The following is a 23,068-nucleotide window of genomic DNA, read 5'->3' on the forward strand; positions in this document are numbered from 1 at the left end:
GCTGACCCCTCCCTGTCCCCACCACTGCCCGGCTCATTCCAGCTCAGCCTTGGCCCTCAGCTCAAGCAAGATCTCCTCTAGGAACCTTCGGGAGGCCCTAAAGTGCCCCTCCCAGCACTGGCCTTATGGATTGCGGGGTGTGACTGGGAGGCTCCGGAATCCCCGGAGTGGGCCCAGGGCCTGCTGGGAGATTGCACAACAGGCTCTGATGGAGGAAGCCACAGCCCCCGTTTTCTCATTTCTGAAATGGGGAAGTGCTCCTGCCTGAGGTCCAGAATGGACAGACTGCCATGATTACAGCCACACACCTGCACAAGTTCCTTTTAGAAAGGGCACAGGAAGGGTGCCTGCTGTGTGACCTTGGCTAGTTACCAGGCCGGAGCTGCCTTCTCTGCAGACTGTCCCTGCTCTAGAAGGTTCTTGGGAGGCCTGGCCAAGCATTAGTAGTAGTATGTTAATGCTCATATCCAAAAACACAGCTCAAAAGGCTTTTCTGTGGGTGTGGCTGGGGGGTCACTTTGGGGAAGCGGTTGGGTTTACAAAATAACCAGATGGGGAAGTTACGGAGCTTGAGAAATCCCCCCAAATTTCCGCCATCCTTGCCCCCCTTTCCACTCACCCTTGATAACCCCATGGCCCAGTGGTCCCAGGACAGCAGTGACAGGTGTCCTTTGCTGTGCCCAGCTGTGTTCCAGGTCTCTCAACACAGGGCGAGGAGTCCCGGCCAGAGAAGACTGTCAGCGGCAGGTATGGGGGTGGAGAAACCTAGAGACCACGCTGCTGCAGGGGGCTCCGGTCCACACGTGGCCTGAGCCAGGCGCTCTGTGTCCCGGAGGCCCTGGGGTAGAGAAGGAACAGTAGTAGCTGACAGCCGACCGGGCTCATCCACAGTGGCCCTGCATCAGCTTATTCACAGACGCATCCCAGGAGCTAGGCACACCGCTGGGACACTTGATTCAATGCCGTGGTGGTGGGTAACGCGTCAATTCAGCACGCCTTGGGGGAACCCACCGTGCCTGGACATGGGGGCGCGGGGGCGCAGTTCCCCCTTGGCCCCCTTCCTCCCTCCTCTCTGGGTCCTCCAGTGAGGGGATGGGGGGAGGGAGGAAGAACAGTGTTGGCAAGTCACCCTCGAGGGGCCCTACTTGAGACGCCCGGCCCAGGGCCCCTCAGGTCCAGGTGGTGTGCAAGGACTCGCCGGCCTGCTTGGGGTGGGCGAGGCCCACGAGGGCCGGGGCCAGGCCGCTCCCTCCAGCTGTGCCGGCAGCCGAGGGGCGCAGTTCTGTCGCAGCTGCTCACACCGAGTTTTGGTTCCGAAAACACTTTCCTTCTAAGCAGGGCCACACCCTGGTGGTTACGGAGCCTGCGGCGGTCGGTGTCACCATTGGCGGCAGCCGCCGCCAGCCAACCTGACCCGCGGGCTAGAGGAGCGATGGCGGATGGGGGCGGGGCGGGGCCCGGGTCCAGCGAACGTGCTTGGGACACAGCGTGGTGAGTGGGGACCAGGGGTCCTCCTGGGGCCGGCGCTCCTCCCCACCCGGCGGCCCCCAGCACGGCCCCCGTCCTTGCCCCCCCCCCCCCCGCCCCACCCTCCAGGCCTCCACTCCGCCTCCAGTCCCGCCCCTAGTCCCTGCCCGGTGTCCTTGCGGGCCGCCCCACACGCGCGGGGCGGGGCGGGCGCGGAGCGCTTGCGTATGGCTCCGGAGGCGCATGCGCGCGGCAGGCGGGGGCGCGCGTGCGCACTGGCGGCGTGGCGGCATTGATGCTAGGCGGGCCGGCGCCGCGGGCCGGGTGGCCGTGGGGCAGGGGGTGGCCATGGGGCAGGGGGCGGCCGCGGCGCCGGGGACCGGCTAGCGACTGCGAGCGGCGGCGGGGCGGCGGGACCCGCGGGCTCGGCCCGGCGAGCGAACGGTGAGTGAGCGGCCCCTCGGCCCGGCCCGCCGCCCGCGGTCGTGGGGTCGTGGAGTCGTGGGGTCGTGGGGGCGGGGCGGGGGTCGCGGGGACGGGGGCTGCCCTGCCTACCGCGGGGTGTGGAGCCGGGAGGCGCTGGCCGGCCGCCCCCTGCCCCGGGCGCCCGCGCAGGCGTCCGGGCGGCCGGACCTCGCCCCCCGCGTCCGCGCTGTGGGGCGGCTTGGCGGGTCCGGCCCTCACGCGGAGCGGTCAGTTAGGGGTCCGCGTCGCGTTATTTATCCTCGGAAGGCGCGTTTGCGCTCCGAGCCCAGCGCCCACCCGACCACCCCGGAACCCCTGGTCACTGCCTCCCCGTCTGGCGCGCTCTGGTCCTCGTGGGGGCCGCCTCGCCACAGGGTGCCGGGCCTGAGTCGGGTGGTCGTCACTTCCTGCTGGACGACGCGCTCGGCTCCGGCCGTGACCTTTGCTCTGCCGCGGGGACCCGCGGACCCGGACAGGCAGGTGCGGTAGCGCGGACGCCGGCCCCGGGTTTCAGGTGCTCCCGGGCCTGCCGTGCAGGTGGGCGTGGGGTGGGCTCGGCGGCGGCGCCCCGGGAGATCGCTGGGCGCTGGAGAGGAGGCCCCGGTAACCCGCAGGACGAAGGGGCGGGCGGTTCTTTACGGGGGGTGCTGCCCTTGTTACCGAACCCAGGTCTGGCTGCTCGCCGCTCGAAAGCCAATTCTCGAGAGATAGATGTTGGTAGGTAAGGAAAGGTTGCTTTATTTCGGAGGCCAGCAAAAGGGGGGGCGGGGAGGGCGGATGCCTGTCCAAGGGCCCTGCCCCGCCCAAAAAGGGGGCAAGAGCTTTTATAGACAGAGGGAGGGGGCTACGTGCAGAAACAATGCAGTCAGCTCTGACGGTCATCATGAAGCTGGTCATCGGTGGTCTGACCAGCGTCATCTCGATGTTTTAGGTAGAGTTACTCTTCAGTTCCAGGGTCGGTTTGTTTCCATTTCCTCGAGGCCAGCGCCTGGTCCTCATGTAGTTCACTTCTTCCACCTGGTGGGGTTTCAGTGTCTACAAGACGGCTCCCAGGGGAGGGCTCCGAATATTACCTATGGCCCTTAAGGGGGAACAGAGGTCCTTGACTTTGCCTAATGACTGCACTATTATTATTTGGTCTCCTTTGACTGTTTTCCTCTGTTTCTGTGTTCTCTCGCTTCTCTGATTAAAGCTATTCTTTGGCTCAAGGTTTTCCACAGACAAAAGGCGGGCGGAGGACTCGGTGCGGGGAGGACCATAGGGCCCTAGGGGCTCCGCTTCACCCTCAGGCCGGGCTTCTCTTCGGCCGTGGCCCCGGCACAGGGCCGTCTGGGGTTGGTGCTGCCTGCCCGCCTCCTGACCCGTGACTGCACAGCGCCGAGTTCGTTGCGTAGGAACGGGCAGATGCGTGTGCAGACAGTCGGTGAAGAGGTGCTGGGGGGCTGTGTGTAGCAGAGCCAGGTGCCCAGAGCGGCACAGGCCTGTGTTCCTCGTCGGCCCCGCGAAGGGGGCCGCCACCCTGGGGCCCCCTCGGGTCCCTGTGCGGCCGGGCTCTGCCACTGTGTGCGCCCAGTTCTGTCATGTCCTTGCCGGCGCGGGCTTCACTTACTGGCGGGAGGAGGGCAGTGTGCCTCTCCGTGATGAGTGCTGAGCTTTGCTTTGTCATGACTTCAACAGGCATGTGTTGAGGGCTCGCAGCGGACATCACATTATTGTGTTTATATTCGTGTGCACGACTTTTACTGGCTGGCACCCCCACCTCTTTGGGAACTACTTTTTTTTTTTTTTTTTTTTGGCGGTACGCGGGCCTCTCACTGTTGTGGCCTCTCCCGTTGCGGAGCACAGACTCCGGACGCGCAGGCTCAGCGGCCATGGCTCACGGGCCCAGCCGCTCCGCGGCATGTGGGATCTTCCCGGACCGGGGCACGAACCCGTGTCCCCTGCATCGGCAGGCGGACTCCCAACCACTGCGCCGCCAGGGAAGCCCTTTGGGAACTACTTTATGTCTGCATACTTTGTTATTGTGCTCCAACGCATTATTCCTATTAAAACTTCCCAATGCAGAAGTTTTTTAAAAATTAGATTTGTGCTGTCGGGAACTTCAGTGAGCTTGGATGGAGTTAAAATTTCATCCTTTTAAAACGTTAAAATAGGGCTTCCCTGGTGGCGAAGTGGTTGGGAGTCTGCCTGCCAATGCAGGGGACACGGGTTCGAGCCCTGGTCTGGGAGGATCCCACATGCCGCGGAGCGACTGGGCCCGTGAGCCACAGCTGCTGAACCTGTGCGTCTGGAGCCTGTGCTCCGCGGCAGGAGAGGCCGCGACAGTGAGAGGCCCGCGCACCGCGATGAAGAGTGGCCCCCACTCTCCGCAACTAGAGAAAGCCCTCGCACAGAAATTAAGACCCAACACAGCCAGCATAAATAAATAAATAAGTAAATAAATAAATTTTAAAAAAAAAGAAAACGTTAAAATAGCAAATAAACTTGGATTAAGTGTGAGTCATGATTTGCCATTGTCACAGAATACACTGTGGAGATAAATCTCAAAAGCTGGTTTTCATATTTAATATGATTATTATTTTTTTTAAATTTTATTTATTTTTGGCTGTGTTGGGTCTTCGTTGCTGTGTGCAGGCTCTCTAGTTGCGGCGAGCGGGGGCTACTCTTTGTTGCGGTGCGCGGGCTTCTTATTGCGGTGGCTTCTCTTGTTGCGGAGCACGGACTTCAGTAGTTGTGGCTCGCAAGCTCTAGAGCGCAGGCTCAGTAGTTGTGGCGCAAGGGCTTAGTTGCTCCGCGGCATGTGGCATCTTCCTGGACCAGGGCTCGAACCCGTGTCCCCTGCACTGGTGGGTGGATTCTTAACCACTGTGCCACCAGGGAAGTCCCAATATGATTATTTTATAAGTTAGTTTATTACTTAGTCATCAAACTACTCTTTGTAAATAAATATTAACAGCTTCTAAATAATTTGTAATAGTTTTTGAATACATTTGCCTTTTGTGGTTTTGATTGGCTTATCCCTTTTTATTAACTGTTTGCTCTGAAATAACTATAGACTCACAGAAAGTTGTAAAAAACAGTGCAGAGAAACTTCTGCACCCTTTCCCCTGCTTCCCAGTGTTATCCCCTCATCGATAGCACGTTAATGTAAACACTGTTAAGTGCATTACACCCCTTACTCAGCCTTCACCAGTGTGTACGTTTGCATAACCACCACCGCCAGTGCAGGCTCAGAGCTGACCGTCATGCCAGGGAGCCCCACCAGGCCTCCTTGCACTCCCTGGCAACCAGTGATCTGTCCACGGCGCCATCATTTTGTCATTTCAAGGAAGTTGTGGAAGGGTCTTCCCTGGCAGTCCAGTTGTTAGGACTCCACGCTTCCACTGCAGGGGGACTAAGCTCCCGGTCTGGGAACTAAGACCCCGCATGCTGCGTGATGTGGCCAAAAACAAAAAAAAGAAAGAAAGTTGTGTAAATAGGAACGTTTATCATGTGGCCATATGGGATTGTCCTTCTTCGCCCCACAGAGGGCCCTGGGGTCACCCAGCCTGTTGCAGTGTCAGTGTCTGCTCCCTCTGGTCGCTGGGTCTGCTCACCAGCTGGGGGACACTTGGGCTGTCTGCAATGTTTGGCTGTCGCCAAAAAAGCTGCTGTGAACGTTCATGTGCAGGTTGTATGTGAACATCAGGTATTTCTCTGGGATAAATGCCCAGGTGCAGTTGCTGGGCTGCATATTTCGTTTTTATAAGAAACTGTCAGGCTTCTCCAGAGCGTCTGAGCCTTCCGTGTTCCCACGGCGACGTGTGAGTGGGTGTCTCTCTGCAGCCTCTCCAGCTTTGAGTTATTTAGCCTTTCTGACCAGTGTGCAGTGACATCTCATTGTGGTTTTGATTCCTAACTGCTCGTGATGTGGAGTGTCTTTTCGCGTGCTCATTCACCCCGGGCGCACCCCCTGTGGTCCGTTCCTCTCTTTTGCCCATTTTCTAATCGGATTATCTGGTTTTTTACCAGACATTTTGAGATTTCTTTATATTTTATAGATACGAATCCTCTGTTGGATATCTAGTTTGAAAATATTTCCTCCCCATCTGTAGCTTGTTTGTTTTTTATACCCTTTTAACAGGGCCTTCCACAGAGCAAGTTTCTAATTTTAATGAAGCCCAGTTTATCAATTTTTTTTATTTTTTATGAACTGTACTTTTTATATCATGTACAAAAAAAATTCTCTTTCGACCTAGGTCCCCAAGACTTCCTCCTGTGTTTTACTTCTTTATTTTTGGCCACACCGCACAGCTTGCGGGACCTCAGTTCCCCCCAACCAGGGAGCGAACCGCTGCCCTTGGCAGTGAAAGTGCGGACTCGTAACCACTGGACCACCAGGGAATTCCTTCTCCTGTGTTTTATTATAAAAGTTTTATAGTTTATGTTTGATATTTAACGTAATCCATTTTGATCCATTTTGAGTTAATTTTTGTTTCAGATGTGAAGGTTAGGCTGAGGTTTACTTTCTTGCCTGTGGATGTAGAATGACTCCAGCACCATCTGCTGAAAAGATTCTCTTTCCTTCACTGAATTGCTTGTGTGCGTTTGTCAGAAATCAGTTGAGTGTACTTGTTCTGTTGGCCTGTGTCTGCCTGCGCCAGCGACACAGTCTTGATTGGCATAGCTGTAGAGTCTTAAGTCAGAGAGTGGACTCGTCTTCCATTACCCTTCTTTTTACTTTTTTATTTTATTAGTTTTGGCTGTGTTGGGTCTTCGTTGCTGCACGTGAGCTTTTCTCTAGTGCAGCGAGCGGGGGCTACTCTTCCTTGCGGTACGCGGGCTTCTCATTGCGGTGGCTTCTCTTGTTGCAGAGCACGGGCTCTAGGTGCGCAGGCTTCAGTAGTTGTGGCTTGCGGGCTCTAGAGCGCAGGCTCAGTAGTTGTGGCACACAGGCTTAGTTGCTCTGCAGCATGTGGGATCATCCTGGACCAGGGCTCAAACCCGTGTCCCCTGCATTGGCAGGCAGATTCTTAACCACCAGGGAAGCCCCTATCCTTCTTTTTAAAACATGTCTTAGCTATTCTAGCACCTTTGCCTTTCCATATATGTTTTAGAATAAGCTTGTCCATATCTACAAAAAACTCTTGCTGAGATTTTTATAGAAATTGCATTAAACCTATAGATGAGTTTTGGGAGAACTGACATATTTACTATGTTGAGTCTTCTAATCCATAATCAAGGGTGTCTCTCAGTTTATTTAGTGTTCTTTGGTCTCTTTCATCAGGGTTTTTAAAATATGTTCAGCATACAAGTCCTCTACGTGTTTCGTTAGATTGCATCTAAGTACTTTTTAGGTGACTGTGGATGATACTGTCTTTAATTTCAGTCTCTACCTTTTTTGCCTTGTTGCCCGGGCTCAGACTTGCAGTACAGTGCTGATGAAGAGCAGTTGGTTCCCAGTCTTATTTTTTCACCATCAGGTTAATGTTAGCGGTAGGTTTTTTCTAGATGCTCTTTATCGAGTTGAGGAAGTTACCCTTTATTCATAATTGCTGAGAATTTTTACCATAAACGGGTGTTGAATTTTGTCCAGTGCTTTTTTGTGCATCAGTTGATGTGATCAGCCTGATGAAATGATGGGTTACATTCATTGAGCAGGCTTTGCATTCCTGGAATAAGCCCCACTTGGCGATTGAGCTGTTCTTTCTAAACATTATGTGTTGTGTCCCCATTAAGCATGTGTCAGATAACACGAAGTATTACCCCAAGGCTCAGAGTCCTGTGATTCCTACACTACAGGCAGCAGCTCGACATGGCGTCACCTGAGCATTTAGCTGTAGAATAAATTGAATTTCAGCAGTTGCCCCAGGAGTGGTTGAGGGCTTGTTGGGAGTGGTTTGGGCCCTGGGTAATGTGCCGCTCAGAAGACCCTTGCACTGCCTTGTAGGTGGAGGTTGTGGGAATGGGGGAAGTCACTAACTTTTATCATTTGTAACATTGTTATTTACAAATAGAAATTCATCTCAACCATTTAAATGAGAATTACTTTGAATGATTTCTTCCTTTGGGTATGTTGCCCGTAATATCAAACAAAATATGTAAAAATCCAGTGATTATAAAATGAATTTTAAGCTTTTTGAACATTTCAGCATCATAGGATTTAATTACCTTCTTATCCGTATCTTCTCAGGGTTATAGTGATCTTACTAGGTAGTTATTTCTGTACCTTCCTGGGATGATAGAGTTTTCCACAGCCTCCTAGGATTACAGCATCACCTGCCCAGCACAGGCTGCAGGCCCAGCTGGTTTTAGGGCAGGCCTTCCTTGCAAGCAGGTTTCAGCCTCTTGCAGCTGGGGCTGTGCCAGGATAGTGTCTTCAAGTTTTGTTTGGCCAGAGGTTTGGCATTATTGCCTATAATGATTGTCTGTTGATCTTTCGTGTTACTGGAAACCGGGGTATGCCCTGATAGAAGCTTATTTTAATTTAGGAGGGGCTAAGTCAGAGGCATGGTTTCCAGAAGACGAGGAGTGGGGTCTGCAGGGTCTTCTCCCCTCCCGGGACCCTGGGCCAGCTCGTGCCCTGGGCCTCCCTTTTGGGTCCCGTCGTCTGTGTTCACTGTGGTCAGGCATGAGGAGCTTAGGAGTGCTGGCCCAGATGCCAGCTGTGTCACCTTGGACTTCGGTCCCCTGGACCCTCCCCGCACGGCTCCTCGCGAGGGTAAGTCAGGCAGTTTGAGTCGAGTGCAGCGACAGGGCCTGGCCGGGTCGGCGCGGGTTCTGCCGCTCCCTGGTCGTCCTGGTCTGGGGTAAGTGTCCACATTCCTGCAGCTGTAACCCTGGCCTCCCTGGCCTGCTCTTCCTTCTTGCACAGATAGAGGGACGCACAGCCTTGTCTTCTTACTTATTTATTTATTTAGGCTGCGTTGGGTCTTCGTTGCTGCACGCGGGCTTTCTCTAGTTGCAGTGGGCGGGGACTACTCTTTGTTGGGGTGCGTGGGTTTCTCCTTGAGGTGGCTTCTCTTGTTGCGGAGCGCAGGCTCAGTAGCTGGGGTGCACACACAGGCCCAGCCGCTCCGCGGCATGTGGGATCTTCCCGGACCAGGGCACGAACCGTGTCCCCTGCACTGGCAGGCGGACTCCCAACCACTGCGCCACCAGGGAAGCCCTCTCAGGAGCTTTTTAAAACTACTGATGCCTTTGGTCGAAGTCAGGTGTGGCAGGTGGAGGTGGGAGATGCAGAGACCCCGTCACCTTTGACCTTATCGTAGAGGCCCCAGGCTTTTCTGGAGTCCTTAAACTTTCTTTCTGCCCTTCGTGCCGTCACCCCACGTTGTCCCTTCTGGTGCTGGCATCTGCATCGTGGTCTCTGTCGTGGTCCCTGCCGCGATGGCCCTGTTTCCCTTGCTTGTTCAAGAGGTGACGTGAGCTGTTGGCAGGCTACCCTGCTGGGTCTTTCTGAGCGAGGAGTCCCGCTCTCCCTCTGCTTCCCGAGGACAGCCAGGTCCTGAGGCCCCAGCAGTGCGTGGCACAGCCGAAGCTCTTCCATTAGTCAGCAGTTCTCTTAGAAAATGGCCTTTGGCCCAAGTTTTTCAGTGAGTGTAGTTCTTTTCATCCCTTGTCTAAACTGGCTTATTTATTGTTGCTTTTCTCCAAGCTCTGCTCTTCTTTTTCTACTTTTCAACCTACTGATTTCTGCCTGTATTTTTGTCACCTCTTCTGCCTTTCTGAGGCTTGTTTTATTCCTTTTCTAGCTTCATTGACTTAGGCCTCAGCTCATGACTCCTAATTCCCAAGGATTTCAGCACAGCTCAGTGGGGGGCATGGACTTTGGGTTCATGCTTACCTTTTCGATCCACCGTCACGGTTGTTTTGATACCTCTTTTGAGCCCTCAGTTGGTTAGGAGAAAATTCAAACATTCCCCAGTAGTTGGAGGACTGTTGTTTTGTTTCTGCTTCCATCCTTTTTTTTTTTTTTTTTTTTTTTTTTTTGGTACGCAGGCCTCTCACTGTTGTGGCCTCTCCCGTTGCGGAGCACAGGCTCCGGACGCGCAGGCTCAGCGGCCATGGCTCACGGGCCCAGCCGCTCCGCGGCATGTGGGATCTTCCCGGACCGGGGCACGAACCCGTGTCCCCTGCATCGGCAGGCGGACTCCCAACCACTGCGCCACCAGGGAAGCCCTCTGTTTCCATCTTTTCCTGCTTTACTATGTTGTGGTTAGAAGATGAGGGTGCCTATCTTTACTAGTATTTGGAAGTTGAACTTTTCTTTGAGGACCAAGTACGTCGGTTTTGGCCAGTGTTTCATTGGCACTGGATTAAAGCGCAGGCTGAGCTCAGTGGGTGCCTGCTGGTGGTCTTATCAAGTATATTTAGCCAGATTTTCTGGGCCGAGAGGCATTTAAGACTGCACGATGGTGACTGCTCTCTCATGAAAGCGTGCACCCCTTGGCACGTGGCCACACCGCAGCTTGGTAGACCCCTAGCTCTTCTGGATTCACTAAAAACCACAGGTAGATTCCCGAGTTCTTAAATATCTTTGGGATGGAAATAGACTATTTGCCAAGTCCTTTGGTAAGTTGGACATGAGTCATTTTTCCCGACAGGGCGGGTGTAGGTGTGTGTATACGTTGTTCTGTACACAGATATTTACTGTATTTTATTAAATCAAGGCCTCCGCGGTTTTCGGGCCGAAGTCCTCCTCGTCCATCGACTACAGAAATGGAACAAGAAACAGTCAGCGGGAGTGCGGAGCTGCGTGCAGAGGCGGCCTCCTACCGCTGCTCCGCGTGCCATGGTGACGAGGACTGGGGCCTGGGCCACCCCATCCGGGGCCGCGCCAAGTCCCGCAGCCTGTCGGCCGCGCCTGCCCTGGCCAGCACCCGCGAGTTCAGGTACCAGGCCTCCTCTGGGCCTGCGTGGGCGCTCAGACACACGAGGGGTGGGTGCGCTTGCTGCCACAGCTCCCAGAGGGCACCCCCACCCACCGTGCCCACACGCTGCGCAAGGTTGAGGCGCGTGGGTGGGGCCCGTGTGCCGTCAGCGGCACTGGGCAGGCCAGGCGGGCTGCGGCAGTGGCAGCCTCAGAGCTGTGAACGCCACCCGGGGTCTTGGGAGGAGCTGCCCGAGCCAGCACTGCCGCAGATGCAGGGGGCCCGGTGGACGGCACCCTCGCCTGCTGGGCAGCGGGCGGCCAGCTCCCAGCAGAAGCTTCCGTGCAGAGTCGTGTTGTCCTCCCGTTTTGGTGTCCCTGGCACTGCAGGGGGTGCGTCTCCGGGCGGGCGGCCTTGGCTGCTGGCTCTGTGGGGTGTCATGCCCGAAAGGGCGTTGAACCTGGTGTGGTGGCAGCGGGTCAGAGGTGGCCTCCGTGGCCACAGTGCCCTGTGAGTCACTTTTCAGTTATTGGAAATGTTGGGTCACTCAAGTACTGCCTGTTTTTATTGAGAGCACAACTCAGAATGAGTATTTTTGTTAGAATCTTAATCTGGATAACTTGGGGATCGTTTCTGAAGTCTTGATTCCCAAGTATGGGCCCAAAAGCTCGTCTTCAAATAGACTTGCCCAGTCAAGAATTCAGATTCCCAGGCCCTTCCCCTGGGTTGAATCCCCTTGTTCTGGGGTGGGGCCTGGGCACCTGCACTGGTTTGGGGTCCTTGTTCTAAGGAGTATTTCTAAGTGTGCCCCCTCTAATGGCTACACGGACAGCATGTAGCCCTCCAGCCAGAGCTCTGGGGATCAGGGCAGGGTCTTCCAGGACTGTCACATCGGTGCTGGGCAGATGACGGAGTTTACATCATTTGGATTAAAAATATTTTGGAGAGTTTAACACAGTCTGTGCCTTGTCTACACGTGTGTGTCTTTCAGCCGACTGACGGCCCCTGCCCTGTGCCTCTCCCCACAGGAGGACCCGCTCGCTACACGGGCCGTGCCCAGTGACCACTTTTGGACCAAAGGCCTGCGTGCTGCAGAACCCCCAGACCATCATGTGAGTCTTCTGGGAGGCTCCACAGGGCTGTTGTCCAGGGGCCACTGGACTGTGGGAGGTTCTGGCTCGGGGGGCAGTGAGTGTGTCGGGCGGCTTCTGAGGCCCCAGGAGGCCACGCGGCGCCGTCTCCGACTCGCTCGGGGCGAGAGAGTGGGTGCGGCCTGCTCCGTGGGCGCAGTGGGTCGGAGGGGCCTCGACTCGTGTTTAGAGTTAATTTGCTTTTTACAGGAAAAGCTCTAGGAGAGAAAAATAATGTATTTCATGCTAATGCATTTGGTGGGTCAAATATGTTTCTCTTAATTATTATTGAAATGCAGAGATGTCAGTTGGCATTTTTGAAAAGCTGAGTTTACTTGTTTGAGAGATACCCTGACTTGCGGGCACAATTTTTTTTTTCCTTTTCTTTTTTTTATGTAAGCTCTGTATTTTAGCGACAGCCTGAGGGCAGTGCAGCTTGGGGGCCCCTGGCCGTGCGGTGCTGGCTGAGAAACTATTTAGAAGCGAAGCAGTTCGGGCTGTTTCACTGGACACTTGAACCCAGCTCCCGTCTCTACCCGTCCAGCACCTCCTCCAGGTGCTGGATGGTTCCAAAGAGGGGAAAGCTTTGCTCCTTTGCTCTGTGTTGTGTGTGTCCTAGGGGAGAAAACACTCAAATGGCTTCGTGGCCACAAGAGCTTCGTGTTGAAACAGCAGAATTCCAGGTCAGCCCTGCCACTGTGCCTGGCGGTGGGCTCACCACCGAGTGGGCCGTCTGTGCCCCCTTCTTCTGGGGAGCCATGGCGGGTTCACCTTCTGGGGGGGGGTCAGACCAAGGGCCCAGGTGGGCTTCTGCGACTCACCGTCGGGGGGCCTTGCTCCCTGCAGCTGTCTCCCCGTTCTCAGCACTGGCCCAGTGGGCAGATGGTGCCGGGCCCCTGGGGGCTGCTGTGCTTTGTGGACCCTGGTGACCCAAGGGCGGCCTGGGTACTGGGGTAACTGGTGTCAGTGCCTCTACCGTCCAGGTGCTGCCCTGGCTCTCTAGTCGCTGCTGCTGGACGCAGGCAGGTCCTGCCCACCTGCGGCACCCACCCCCCAGTGCCCCACGTTTGCACTCCGCACAGCATCCACATTGGTAACCAGTCCCCCAGGTGCCCCACGCCCTGCTGTGTGCACTGCCCCAGACTGCCCTGCCTTGACCTTTTACCGCTGCCCGGGGGCCCCTCCCTGCCCTCCCTGGTCTTGGCAGTGCCGCTCCCTCCTCGTCACTCATGGCTCAGCATAAGTGCCGCCCTGGGTGGCCTCTGGCTATCCAGGCTTAATTGGCTGTCAGCTGCTCCCAGCCCATGTCACAGGTGTGTGTGTGTTTTGGCCTCGTGAACCTCGGGTGGGGTCTCGGGATGGCATCTGAGCTGCTCCCCGAGGTCAGGTGGGATCGTGGGGAGGGGTGCTCCGAGCAGAGCGGCAGGTGCTCCAGAAGCGTCTCCGAGGCCCTGCGTCCAGCACAGTCCTGCCCTGGGAGGACAGGACTCCACTCTCCATCTTGTCCCTGGCGCTCCCAGCACCGTGGCTGGTGGGGCAGGGATTATGTGCTGACCTGACTTCCCCTGATGCTGAAAAGGAACATACTTAGAGGAGTTGACTGCAAGACATGCACTTCCTACTTCCTTCTCTCAGACCTCACCATGAATGTGTATTTTCTGTTATGTTGAAACATGTGGAATTGCCAACATCTGACGCCTTTGGCTTTTGAGACAGGGCTCAGATGGGTCCCCCGCTGAGCTGTCAGGCATCCCTGCCTCCTGTCCAGCCCCCAGAGCCTCTGTGCCAGGGAGGGGCCAGCACCGCTCTTTGCAGTGATCCAACAGGAAGTGACCAGTTGGTACCCGAGACAAGCCGATGGCGCTGTGGTGGCTCTGGCTGGGCGCGGCTGAGTCTCGGGTCTTGAAGGGCCGTGAGTCCGGCCCACCTGGTCAGTGGAGGGGGGGCTTCATCATCCACCTGGGCAGCCAGGCAGACTTCCGCTGACCCGCCTGCCCTCCCTCCAGGCCCCAGGGCCAGGTGGAGTGGCAGGAGGCCCGGGAGTGCCCGCCCCTCCACCTGCGGGCCCCTCCCACGGGCCAAGCCGGTTCCGCAGCCCAGCGCTGTCGTCTGCGGCTGGACAGGGCCCATCCTGACCGCCCAGGGCGTCAGAACTTGGCGCCCAGCCTCTGAAGAGCAGGCGTCTGAGGTCTGGCCTCTTTGCTGTTAAAGGCGATTGGACAAGAGGATGGTGTGAACAGTAAGAAGATCAAATACAGTTCGTTTGGTTTGATTTTTCATTTTAGGAAGTTCTCTTGACTTGTTGTTTTATACAACCTTTAACAAGTTACAGTATGTTTTGCTTTCAGTTTTGAGGGTACAGAAATCAGGGTTGTGGTGCAGTTGCACATTTGGGGAGTCTGGGGGAGGTGGTTTGCATGGCACTCCTGCTGTCAGTCAAGCGTGACCGAGATGCTGGGCACCAAGCGCCGCCCTCCGCTGAGCCGCGCGTGTGACCCGGGCTGGTGGAGACCCTGGCAGAGGAGGTCATGAGTGACCCCTGCCCTCGCAGAAACGCCTGGAAAGGGTGAGTGATGGTCAGTCAGTCCCAGCCTGGGGCCAGGGACCCACTGCTCTTTTCATGGTTCACGTCACGGTTTGGAGAGTTGCTGTTGGGGTCGTCAGGTTTTCAGGGGGGCCGCAGCCACAGGGTGTGACCTGGAGCAGTTGTCTTGATTGGGGAACTTGCGTCAGAAGGGAAGTCACTGCCTGCAGCCCTCAGGACTGTTTCCCAACAGGCGGAGGGGTGTGCTGCCAGGCCGGGCGGGCGCCTGCCGGGTGCCCACAGCGGTCGGAGTCCTGGCAGGGCTCGGCCTCGGGACCTCCGCCCCTCAGGGAGGGTCTGCTGCCCGCGGACCGTGCCAGCCCCCAGCGCCAGGGGCCAAGGCCGAGCGCCACAGAACTTGCAGAGCTGTTGCTGGCAGGCAGGCCCAGCTGACTTTTTTTGGATTTTGCTTTTATTATTTGAGCAGGTTTAGGTTTAGGTTCGCAGCAGAAGTGAGGAGAAGGTACAGAGATTTCTCATGCCCCCCCTGCCCCCCCCAGCCAGCCCTTCCTCGACATCCTCGCAGAGGGTGCACCTGTTACACACGACGAACCTGTACTGACACATCGTGTCACCCACATTCCCTAGTTGACACCAGGGTCCCTCCGTGCGGTGCGTCCTGTGCTTTGGACAGACGTGACAACACGTGCCCACTGCTGAAATCTCTAGAGCCGTCTCCCTGCCCCACATCCTGCCATTGACTTTAAAACCGGGTGGCTTTTAACTGTGAAAGTTACGGTCACCTGAGTTGCTCACACGGTGTGGACGTGGGGCTGTGCCCCTCTTGCGAGTCAGCAGGAGGCCTGGGTCCCCCGGGACAGAGTCCCCATCTGTTGGGTCCGGGTGCGTGTGGGGTTTCCTCCGCAGCAGGTCCCCGAGTGAGCCTTGTTCCAGAGGAGCCGCGGGCAGGGGTGCAGTCGGGCAGCCAGAGGGGGGACACCGCGCTGAGTGCCCCGAGCGCCCCTCCGGCTCGGGGACCGGCCGCGCTGGCGCAGGAGACACACTCCGGGGACGGCCCAGGGCCAGTGCGAACGCTCGTCTCCCTCAAAGGCACATCCAGGACCCTGCCAGCCAGCGGCTGACGTGGAACAAGTCCCCAAAGAGCGTCCTCGTCATCAAGAAGATCCGGGACGCCAGCCTGCTCCAGCCCTTCAAGGAGCTCTGCGTGTACCTGATGGAGGTGAGCGGGGTGGCCGCGGGGCTGGGGTCAGGCCGGCTCCCGCCTGGGGCTCCAGGGCTCTGATCCTGGGGCTGCTCGAGTCAGGAGGCTCTGTAACCCAGCGTCACCGAGCCTCCAGCAGCTCAGCAGCGTGTGAAGTGAGAAAGCGGCCGCGCTTTGTCACCGAGACAGAGCTGCTGCCGCCCACCCCCCACCCAGCATCGTACAAGGCCAAGCAAGGCAGGAAGGAGGCTCCGTGAAGACCGGCCCACCCTGGCCTGGCTCTTACCGGCAGGGCTGACTCGCCCATGTCCCTTCCAGGAAAACAACATGATCGTGTACGTGGAGAAGAAGGTTCTGGAGGACCCCGCCATCGTGAGTGATGACCGCTTTGGGCCAGTGAAGAGGAAGTTCTGCACCTTCAGAGAAGGCGAGTTGTCCCGTGGGGCCTCGCCCATGTGGCCATGCCTGGCAGCATCGGGGGTGTTTGACGGCTCTTCTGTGTCTGCCTTGTTTTTCTAGATTACGATGACATCTCCAACCAGATTGATCTCATCATTTGCCTGGGAGGAGACGGGACCCTGCTGTACGCCTCGTCGCTCTTCCAGGTGAGGCCCCCAGATGCCGCCTGAGGATGGCGAGGGGAGGCAGCGACACAGCAAGTTTGCAAACGATACCAAGTGCTGCATCTGCTGTCCGGTGCTAGACACTGTGACAGGCCAGGCGTTTCCATGCACCTCGAGGTGCCGGTGCACCAGAAGGGGGGGCCTGAGGGTGGGGCTGGGGGCGGGGCATGGCCTGGGGGCGGGGCATCCCCCAGAGGAGCCGGCATGTGGGGCCGAGTTGGTGGATGAGCGTCCGGGGCAGGTGAGGGCAGCGGCTGCAGGCCGAGCGTCCGGGGGGTCGGGGGAGCTCTGTGGAGGCCGCAGACCGCCAGGGTCTGCCCGGGAGCCCACCCTCACGCTCCTCAAGGCAGGGCTCCTGGAGTGACCAGGCCGAGGTGTGTTAGAAGGTCAGATGTGGCCTCCAGAGAGCGGCCTGGAAGTGGGCAGAACGGCCAGCAGGGCAGGAGGGTAGGGCCCGGCGGGGCCTGGGGCCTCACATCCGACGGTGTGAACCCGCTGAGGCTGGAAGGCCGCAGCGTTCGTGGCCGGCAGAGGACGAGGGCAAGGGTCCTGGGGCTGTCCCGCCTCCTCAGAGCTGCCCATTCTTCCTCACCTCCCACTGTGGGAGCCCCTCCTCACCCGCCTGCCCCTCCCTCCTCAGCGGAAGCAGCATGCGGGGGGCTGTAGTGCTGCCCCGTTAGGGTCCCCGAGTCCCATCCTAGGCCCTCTGCCCCTGGCTGCCCCCACTCCTCTCCAGCGGCTCTGTCGAGGTCTCCCCGCCGCTCCCTCCTGTCTGCCGTGGCCGGTGGGCTGGTCCGTCCCGCCGCCTCCGTTTCTCGTCAGCTGCCCACAACGCTCTTCCCCTGGCCTCCCTGACTCCTCGCGGGCCGAGTGCCGTCACCCCAAGGAGCCCTGCCCCACTGCAGCACGGCAGCCCCACCGACCACGCCGGGCGCCGACCCTGCACTCCCGTGCCCGCCCCTCCCAGGGGTAGTCGGGGTGCGGGTCGCTCCGGGCTGGGGACGGCTCGGGTGGCTTTCGAGTGCACTGGCCAGCTGAGTGACTTGCCTCATTGGCTCACAGGGCAGCGTGCCTCCGGTCATGGCGTTCCACCTGGGCTCCCTGGGCTTCCTGACCCCCTTCAACTTCGAGAACTTTCAGTCCCAAGTTACTCAGGTGATACAGGGTGAGTCAGAATGTTCCAGAACCCACGAGCAGTTCTGAACATGGGATCATCTTATGGGATTTGGGGGCTTTTTAACAATGCAAAGAGCAACACTTGAGTGTTTCGGGATTCAGAGAATTCTAAATTTTGAACGAGTCAGACGTTTTTTCTTAACAGTGAGAAGTTTGAGCTGATCACGGGTTTAGGCTACCATACGTGTCGAGTAGCAGTGAATTGATTTTCACAGAAGCACAGGGTGTTGCCCTCCATTTGGGAGAAGAAAGGGGGGTCCCTGGTCGATGGGAGGGTCTCTCTTCCTGCAGTACCACCGCCCCCATCCCTGCTGACCTCCCTGGGTGTGACCCCTGCTGGCCCCCAGGGAACGCAGCTGTTGTTCTCCGGAGCCGGCTGAAGGTCAGGGTTGTGAAGGAGCTCCGAGGGAAGAAGGTGGCCGTCCCCAACGGGATCAGCGAGAACGGGGTGCTGGCCGCAGCCCTGGACGCAGAGGTCGGGAAGCAGGTCATGCAGTACCAGGTCTGTGGGTCTGTCCCCCACAGGGCTCAGGGCCTCGCCCTCGGGCAGGGGGTACAGGGTGGCAGCTTTGGTCTGGACACCCCCCAGCCCTGTCCTCGGGACCTTCCAGGGAGCCCAGGAGCAGCTCGGTGCTGCCCGGCCCCCTCAGCTTGCGGTGACCTCACCCACAGGTCTTAAACGAGGTGGTGATAGACAGAGGCCCATCCTCATACCTGTCCAACGTGGACGTCTACCTGGATGGGCACCTCATCACCACGGTGCAGGGCGACGGTAGGTGGGCGTCAGGCCCGCCTGGGGGCTGCACGTGGGGTGGGGGCGGGCGCTTGACCGTGACCCTCAGCCTGTCCCGCAGGCGTGATCGTCTCCACCCCAACGGGCAGCACAGCGTACGCAGCCGCCGCCGGGGCCTCCATGATCCACCCCAACGTGCCAGCCATCATGATCACGCCCATCTGCCCCCACTCGCTGTCCTTCCGGCCCATCGTGGTTCCTGCAGGGGTCGAGCTGAAGGTCGGAGCCCACCCCCACCCCACCCCCGCTGCCCTTGTCGGCTGGAGCCGGTGCGGGGCCTGCAGTGCTGACCTCCTGCCTTGCTGGGTGCCGGAGGGGCTGTATCCACCCTGGCCTCCATCGTGTGGCCAGTGCCCCAGGGGTCCGGTTGGCGGGGGTGGTGCTGAGAGCCGGGCCAGCCCTTCAGGTGGGCTCTCAGCCTGAGTGGGTGGGGACAGGCCTTGCTGGAGGGGAGGGGGGCCCACAGGTGAGGAACGGCCGCTGCCCGGCGTGTCCCCCACGGCGTGTCCTGGCGTCTGACTGGCCCTGCTGCCCTTCCACGTCCACTCTTCTTCCCCTGCCCCTTGCCCCCCACTGCAGGCCACCCCCAGACCAGTGAGTCCCTGATGTGAGCCCTGGTGGGTGGGGCTGCGTTTGCTGGACGCAGAGAGATGCGGGGGGTGGGGGGTGGGGGGCGATGCTAGAGCCAGGCCCCTGGGGCTGGGGTCAGCACGACGCAAGTTAATGTTTTCACAGCCTGGAACTGACCTTGGCACGTGGTGGGCATTGGGGGCGCCTGTGAGGTTCCTCCCGGCCGGTGCTGTCCCCCCGGGGTAGGGTCCACGGCGCTCGGCTGCGCTCAGGTAGCCCACACCTGTCCTGCTTGACCCGTCAGATCATGCTGTCACCGGAAGCAAGGAACACTGTGTGGGTGTCCTTCGATGGACGAAAGAGACAGGAGGTCCGCCACGGAGACAGGTGTGTGGGCCACGGGGCTGCAGCGGGTGGGGCAGGTGGGCTGAGGGCCCATCCCTGGTTCTCGAGAGATCGTGTCATGGACCTGTGCCTGGGGTGACGGCGCCCTGCCAGCCGTTCCCACTGCTTATCCTTCCGCCACCCTGCTCCTTGGGGTCCCTCTGGACCTGGGTACGTCGAGGGGGTCCGTGGTTCTGTCCTGGGGGGCACAAGAGCACCACTGAGCCCCCAGTTCCTGGCTGTTCTCAGGACCAGACCGGAAAGTGGCACCGTAGGACCTGGGGCCAGGCTTTGCAGCAGGTGGCGTGAGCAGAGCTGAGGTGGTCCCCAGCCAGACCAGGGAGGGGTCTTGCCCTGGGGGGGCGGGCCGTGCGCTTGGCGGTTCTAGGAGGGGCCACGGTGCGTCTCTCCTGCTTCAGCGTCAGCATCACTACCTCTCGCTACCCGCTCCCCTCCATCTGTGTCCGCGACCCCGTGAGCGACTGGTTTGAGAGCCTGGCACAGTGTCTGCACTGGAACGTGCGGAAGAAGCAAGCCCACTTCGCGGAGGACGAGGAGGACGCGCACGAGGAGGATGGGGCGGGGAACCAGGCCTGCGGTCCTGCCGTCTGCACTCGGGACAGGCGGACCTGAGCGCGTTGTGAGCACCACGGGCCCAGCGCCAGTGGCAGGTGCCGCACCACGTGTCTGGCCAGAGGAAGGGCCTGCAGTCTGCCTTTTGTCGACCAGATCAGCTGTTTTTAACGTTTTAAATCTGACTTTTCTGCATTTCTAAACAAGTGAGCAGACCAGGAGCTCTGAGGTCAGCCCAGGCGCACTCACCCTGCGTGTGGACAGAGCCCGGCCCCAGGCAGGGACGGCCGAGCCTGGTGGGCTCCTTGTAGTTCCTTGTGAGGAAACTTCCATAAATCAGTCTACTGAGATTCAGAGGGGATCAGAATGAATGGGTCTATCCTATGGTCTTGAAAATAAATGTCTCACGGCCAAAAATCCTTCAGCTCCCACGACTTCCCCTGAAGCCACTCGGGGGGACGCTTCTGCCGAGAGCAGGTTGGCTGCCAGGACAGATGGGTCCCCAGGCCCCGGTCTCCTCCCCCGCTTCAGGGTGACCGGCACTGGCGGGGCGAGGGTTCAGACCGCACACATTCCTCGGGAAGCAGGGACGCACCTCCCCACCCTGGAAGGTGTTCTCGATTCTGTGTCTACTTTTTAGAGATTCTTTTATTCTGAAAGTGCTTACGTACAGATTTTGTTGTGTACACTTTGAGAATTCGGCGAGAAGGGAGTTTGTGCTGTGAAGTGGGACCATCCTGTGCAGCCCGCGCGACCGTCCGGAGAGCTGGGCGACTTGCTCAGAGCGCCTGGCGCTTGGCGGGCCGGGAGGTGTTGAAGCTGCTCTTGCTTCTCCCCGGGGGCCTGGCTTCGAGGGCGTGCCCGTCGCTCCAGCCCCCACGCCTCCATCGCTGGCTGCCTGGGGCTGGGGCTGGGGCCGCCTGGAGTCTGGTGGGAGCAGTGGCTCGCGGGGGGCGTGTGGCCCTGGCCCCGCTTACTGTCGCCTAATGGGCTTCCTATTTTTGAGTAACTGTTTTCTCTCTGGGTTGCGTTTTCTCCTGTTAAATTGGCCAGAACAGAAGGGATGGGGGCCCGTCATTTCTTGGACTTCCTTCTGGTGGGACGGGGCCGGGGGCCGCTGTGCTTTGCCCGCTTGGAGGGTCACGGGCTGATGGAAGGGCATCCAGGGTCTCCAGGGCGGGCCCTGCGGCCTGAGCACCGTGGCCACCGTCCGTGTGTGTATCAAGTGCTGTTGCCTCGCGTGCCTGTGTGGGCAGCTCAGCCGGTGCTGGGCACGGAGGTCGGTTCCCACCCTCTGCCCGCGAGTTCGGGCACAGTGGGCAGCCCGCTCGGCCTCCCATGGGCTGAGGGGGCGACACTCCCAGCTTTAGGCCCAGAAAAGAGTAGCATTCAGAACGCAGGTTACTCGTTCAGACAACAGAGCCAGTGTAGACCAAGTCCTGAAGCGTGACAGGGAATGAACTAGGAAACTTTGGGTTTTTGAAATCAATTCTTAATGTTTCATATTGTTAATATCTTGAAAATTTGTTAAATGTTGAAAGCCTTATTACTATTTTCAGATTCTTTCAATAAACAGGCTTGTTTAAAAAGTTGGGTCAAGTGACAACTTAATTTAGTTCTTTGTAACCAACACCAAGATGCTGAGGAGGGTGGACCAGGCTTGGGGAGCCCAGATGCGCTGAGCCTGCCCTTGGCCCACCCATAGGTAGTGGGTTGCGCTCCAGCAGTCCCCCCCACACCCCAGTCACGTCCTGTCCCGAGTGCTCTGGGGTCAGGCTTCAGGGCCGGTCCTGCAGGGAGGAGCCCAAGGCCTGGGCCGAGGGTGCCCTGCAGGGGCCGGTGGGGCACGTGCCCCGGCCTGGAGCTCCCGCCTCCCTCCTCCCCTGCCGCCCGCTCCGGCTCTGGGTCTCCCTCCCTCCCTCCCTCCCAGGCCTGGGCAGAGGTGGGACCAGGCTCTTCCAGGAGCCAGAGCAGGTGCTGCGGACACAGCCTTGTGGGCTGGAGCCTGGCAAGAGATGGGACGAGCGTCCCTGCAAGCACTGCTGCGAGGCCACCGCGGGCAGACACGGTGGACGCCCGGGCAGCGGAGTGGCCCCCGCCCTCCTGTCGGGATCTAGGCGGATGCGTGGGCGCGGCCTCTTCCTGCCCAGGCGTCTTGGCGGCTGGAAGGCATCTGCTGTCCCTCCGCTGTGGGGCTGGGTGGGCGGTGTGTCCGCTGGGAGGTGCCCGTGACCACAGTCAGTTGCACGGGCGGCGGGGCAGGGCGGGGGCGCTGCCGGGGCCTGAGGCTCTCCAAACTCGAGGCGGCCGTGCACGGACCCCAAACTAGGCCCTGTTGCTCCAGGAACAGAGTGTCTGTCTACTTGAGGGCAGGAGTCAGCCCGGCCAGCTGGGGTCTCTGGGCCAGAGGGGCAGGCTCACCGTGGACAGAGACACTGCCCGCAGGATCGCGCTTCTTGGCAAAGGCTGTTGACCCCTGAACCTTGATCTTCTGGGCTTTGTGGAGCACATTGAAGGGGATGCGGAGCCCAGGTCCCAGAGGCCACAGGACAGGGGACCCAAGACGTCTCCTGACCTGGCCGGTGGGGCATTTCTGTGGGCCAGGCCTGAGGTCCCTCGAAGCTTCTGGTCTTCAGGGCGGTGGCCTTGGAAACCTCTTCTGGCCTTTCCTGGCCTGTGTCTGAGCAGCGCCGGGGCCAGACCTCACCCAAGGCCTCAGTGCTGGGCGCCCACCCAGCTGGCCTCCCCTCTCTCTCAGGTCAGGCTCCGCATCCAGCAGTTCCTGGCCCGTGGTGGCCGGGGCCTGTCCTGCTGAGGTTCCCACACCTGGGAGCCACTGAGTACCAGGACCTGGGAAGTCTGCCTGGGGGGCCAGCTGGGGGTGAGAGCAGTTGTGGAGATGGAGGCCAAGTGGCGCGGTGGGTGGAGGCCTGTTGGAGAAGCCCAGAGGATGGGGGGTGCGGGGGGGGGGACCATGAACTCGAGTCACCACAGGGGGCGGGGTTGGCCACTGCCGGCACATTTCACCCCAGAAAGGTCCAGGCCACAGCTTGGGCCACCTCAGAATCTGGAAACGCTGAGGATTTGGTGGACGAGGTGAGGTCAGTGTGGGCCAGGCCGAGGAGCGGGTGAAGCCCGCGGAGGACAGCGGGGACGGGGTTGGTCTGCGCCCCGCACCCTGCGGGGAGGGCCTCCTGCCCCCAGAAGCTCAGGACAGGCAGCCACGGGGACAGAGGCACGGCCTGACCTCAGCCGGCTTCCTGGGAGCTCGGTGAGGCCCGTGGGTGCC

The 23,068-nt window shown here is 59.1% G+C and overlaps 1 protein-coding gene across 4 annotated transcripts; it reads left to right on the top strand.

Moving 5' to 3' along the window:
• Window positions 1-637: 637 nt before the first annotated feature.
• Window positions 638-21,370, top strand: NADK (NAD kinase). Of its 4 annotated transcripts, XM_033845033.2 has the most exons (13): window positions 638-747; window positions 1,339-1,491; window positions 10,584-10,805; window positions 11,813-11,896; window positions 15,549-15,678; window positions 15,979-16,087; window positions 16,180-16,265; window positions 17,346-17,448; window positions 17,807-17,961; window positions 18,132-18,231; window positions 18,302-18,471; window positions 19,127-19,209; window positions 19,626-21,370. In XM_033845033.2, the coding sequence occupies exons 2-13, from the start codon at window positions 1,433-1,435 to the stop codon at window positions 19,837-19,839; spliced, it is 1,515 nt and encodes a 504-aa protein (XP_033700924.1). In that variant the 5' UTR covers window positions 638-747; window positions 1,339-1,432; the 3' UTR covers window positions 19,840-21,370. The 4 variants fall into 4 exon arrangements, with proteins under 4 accessions (XP_033700924.1, XP_033700926.1, XP_033700914.1 ...); XM_033845035.2 differs by lacking the exon at window positions 1,339-1,491 and having other exon boundaries at window positions 660-747; XM_033845023.2 differs by lacking the exon at window positions 638-747 and having other exon boundaries at window positions 1,356-1,491; window positions 18,314-18,471.
• Window positions 21,371-23,068: the final 1,698 nt, after the last annotated feature.

This window comes from Tursiops truncatus, chromosome 1 (assembly GCF_011762595.2).
Source record: "Tursiops truncatus isolate mTurTru1 chromosome 1, mTurTru1.mat.Y, whole genome shotgun sequence".
Taxonomy (NCBI): Eukaryota; Metazoa; Chordata; class Mammalia; order Artiodactyla; family Delphinidae; genus Tursiops; species Tursiops truncatus.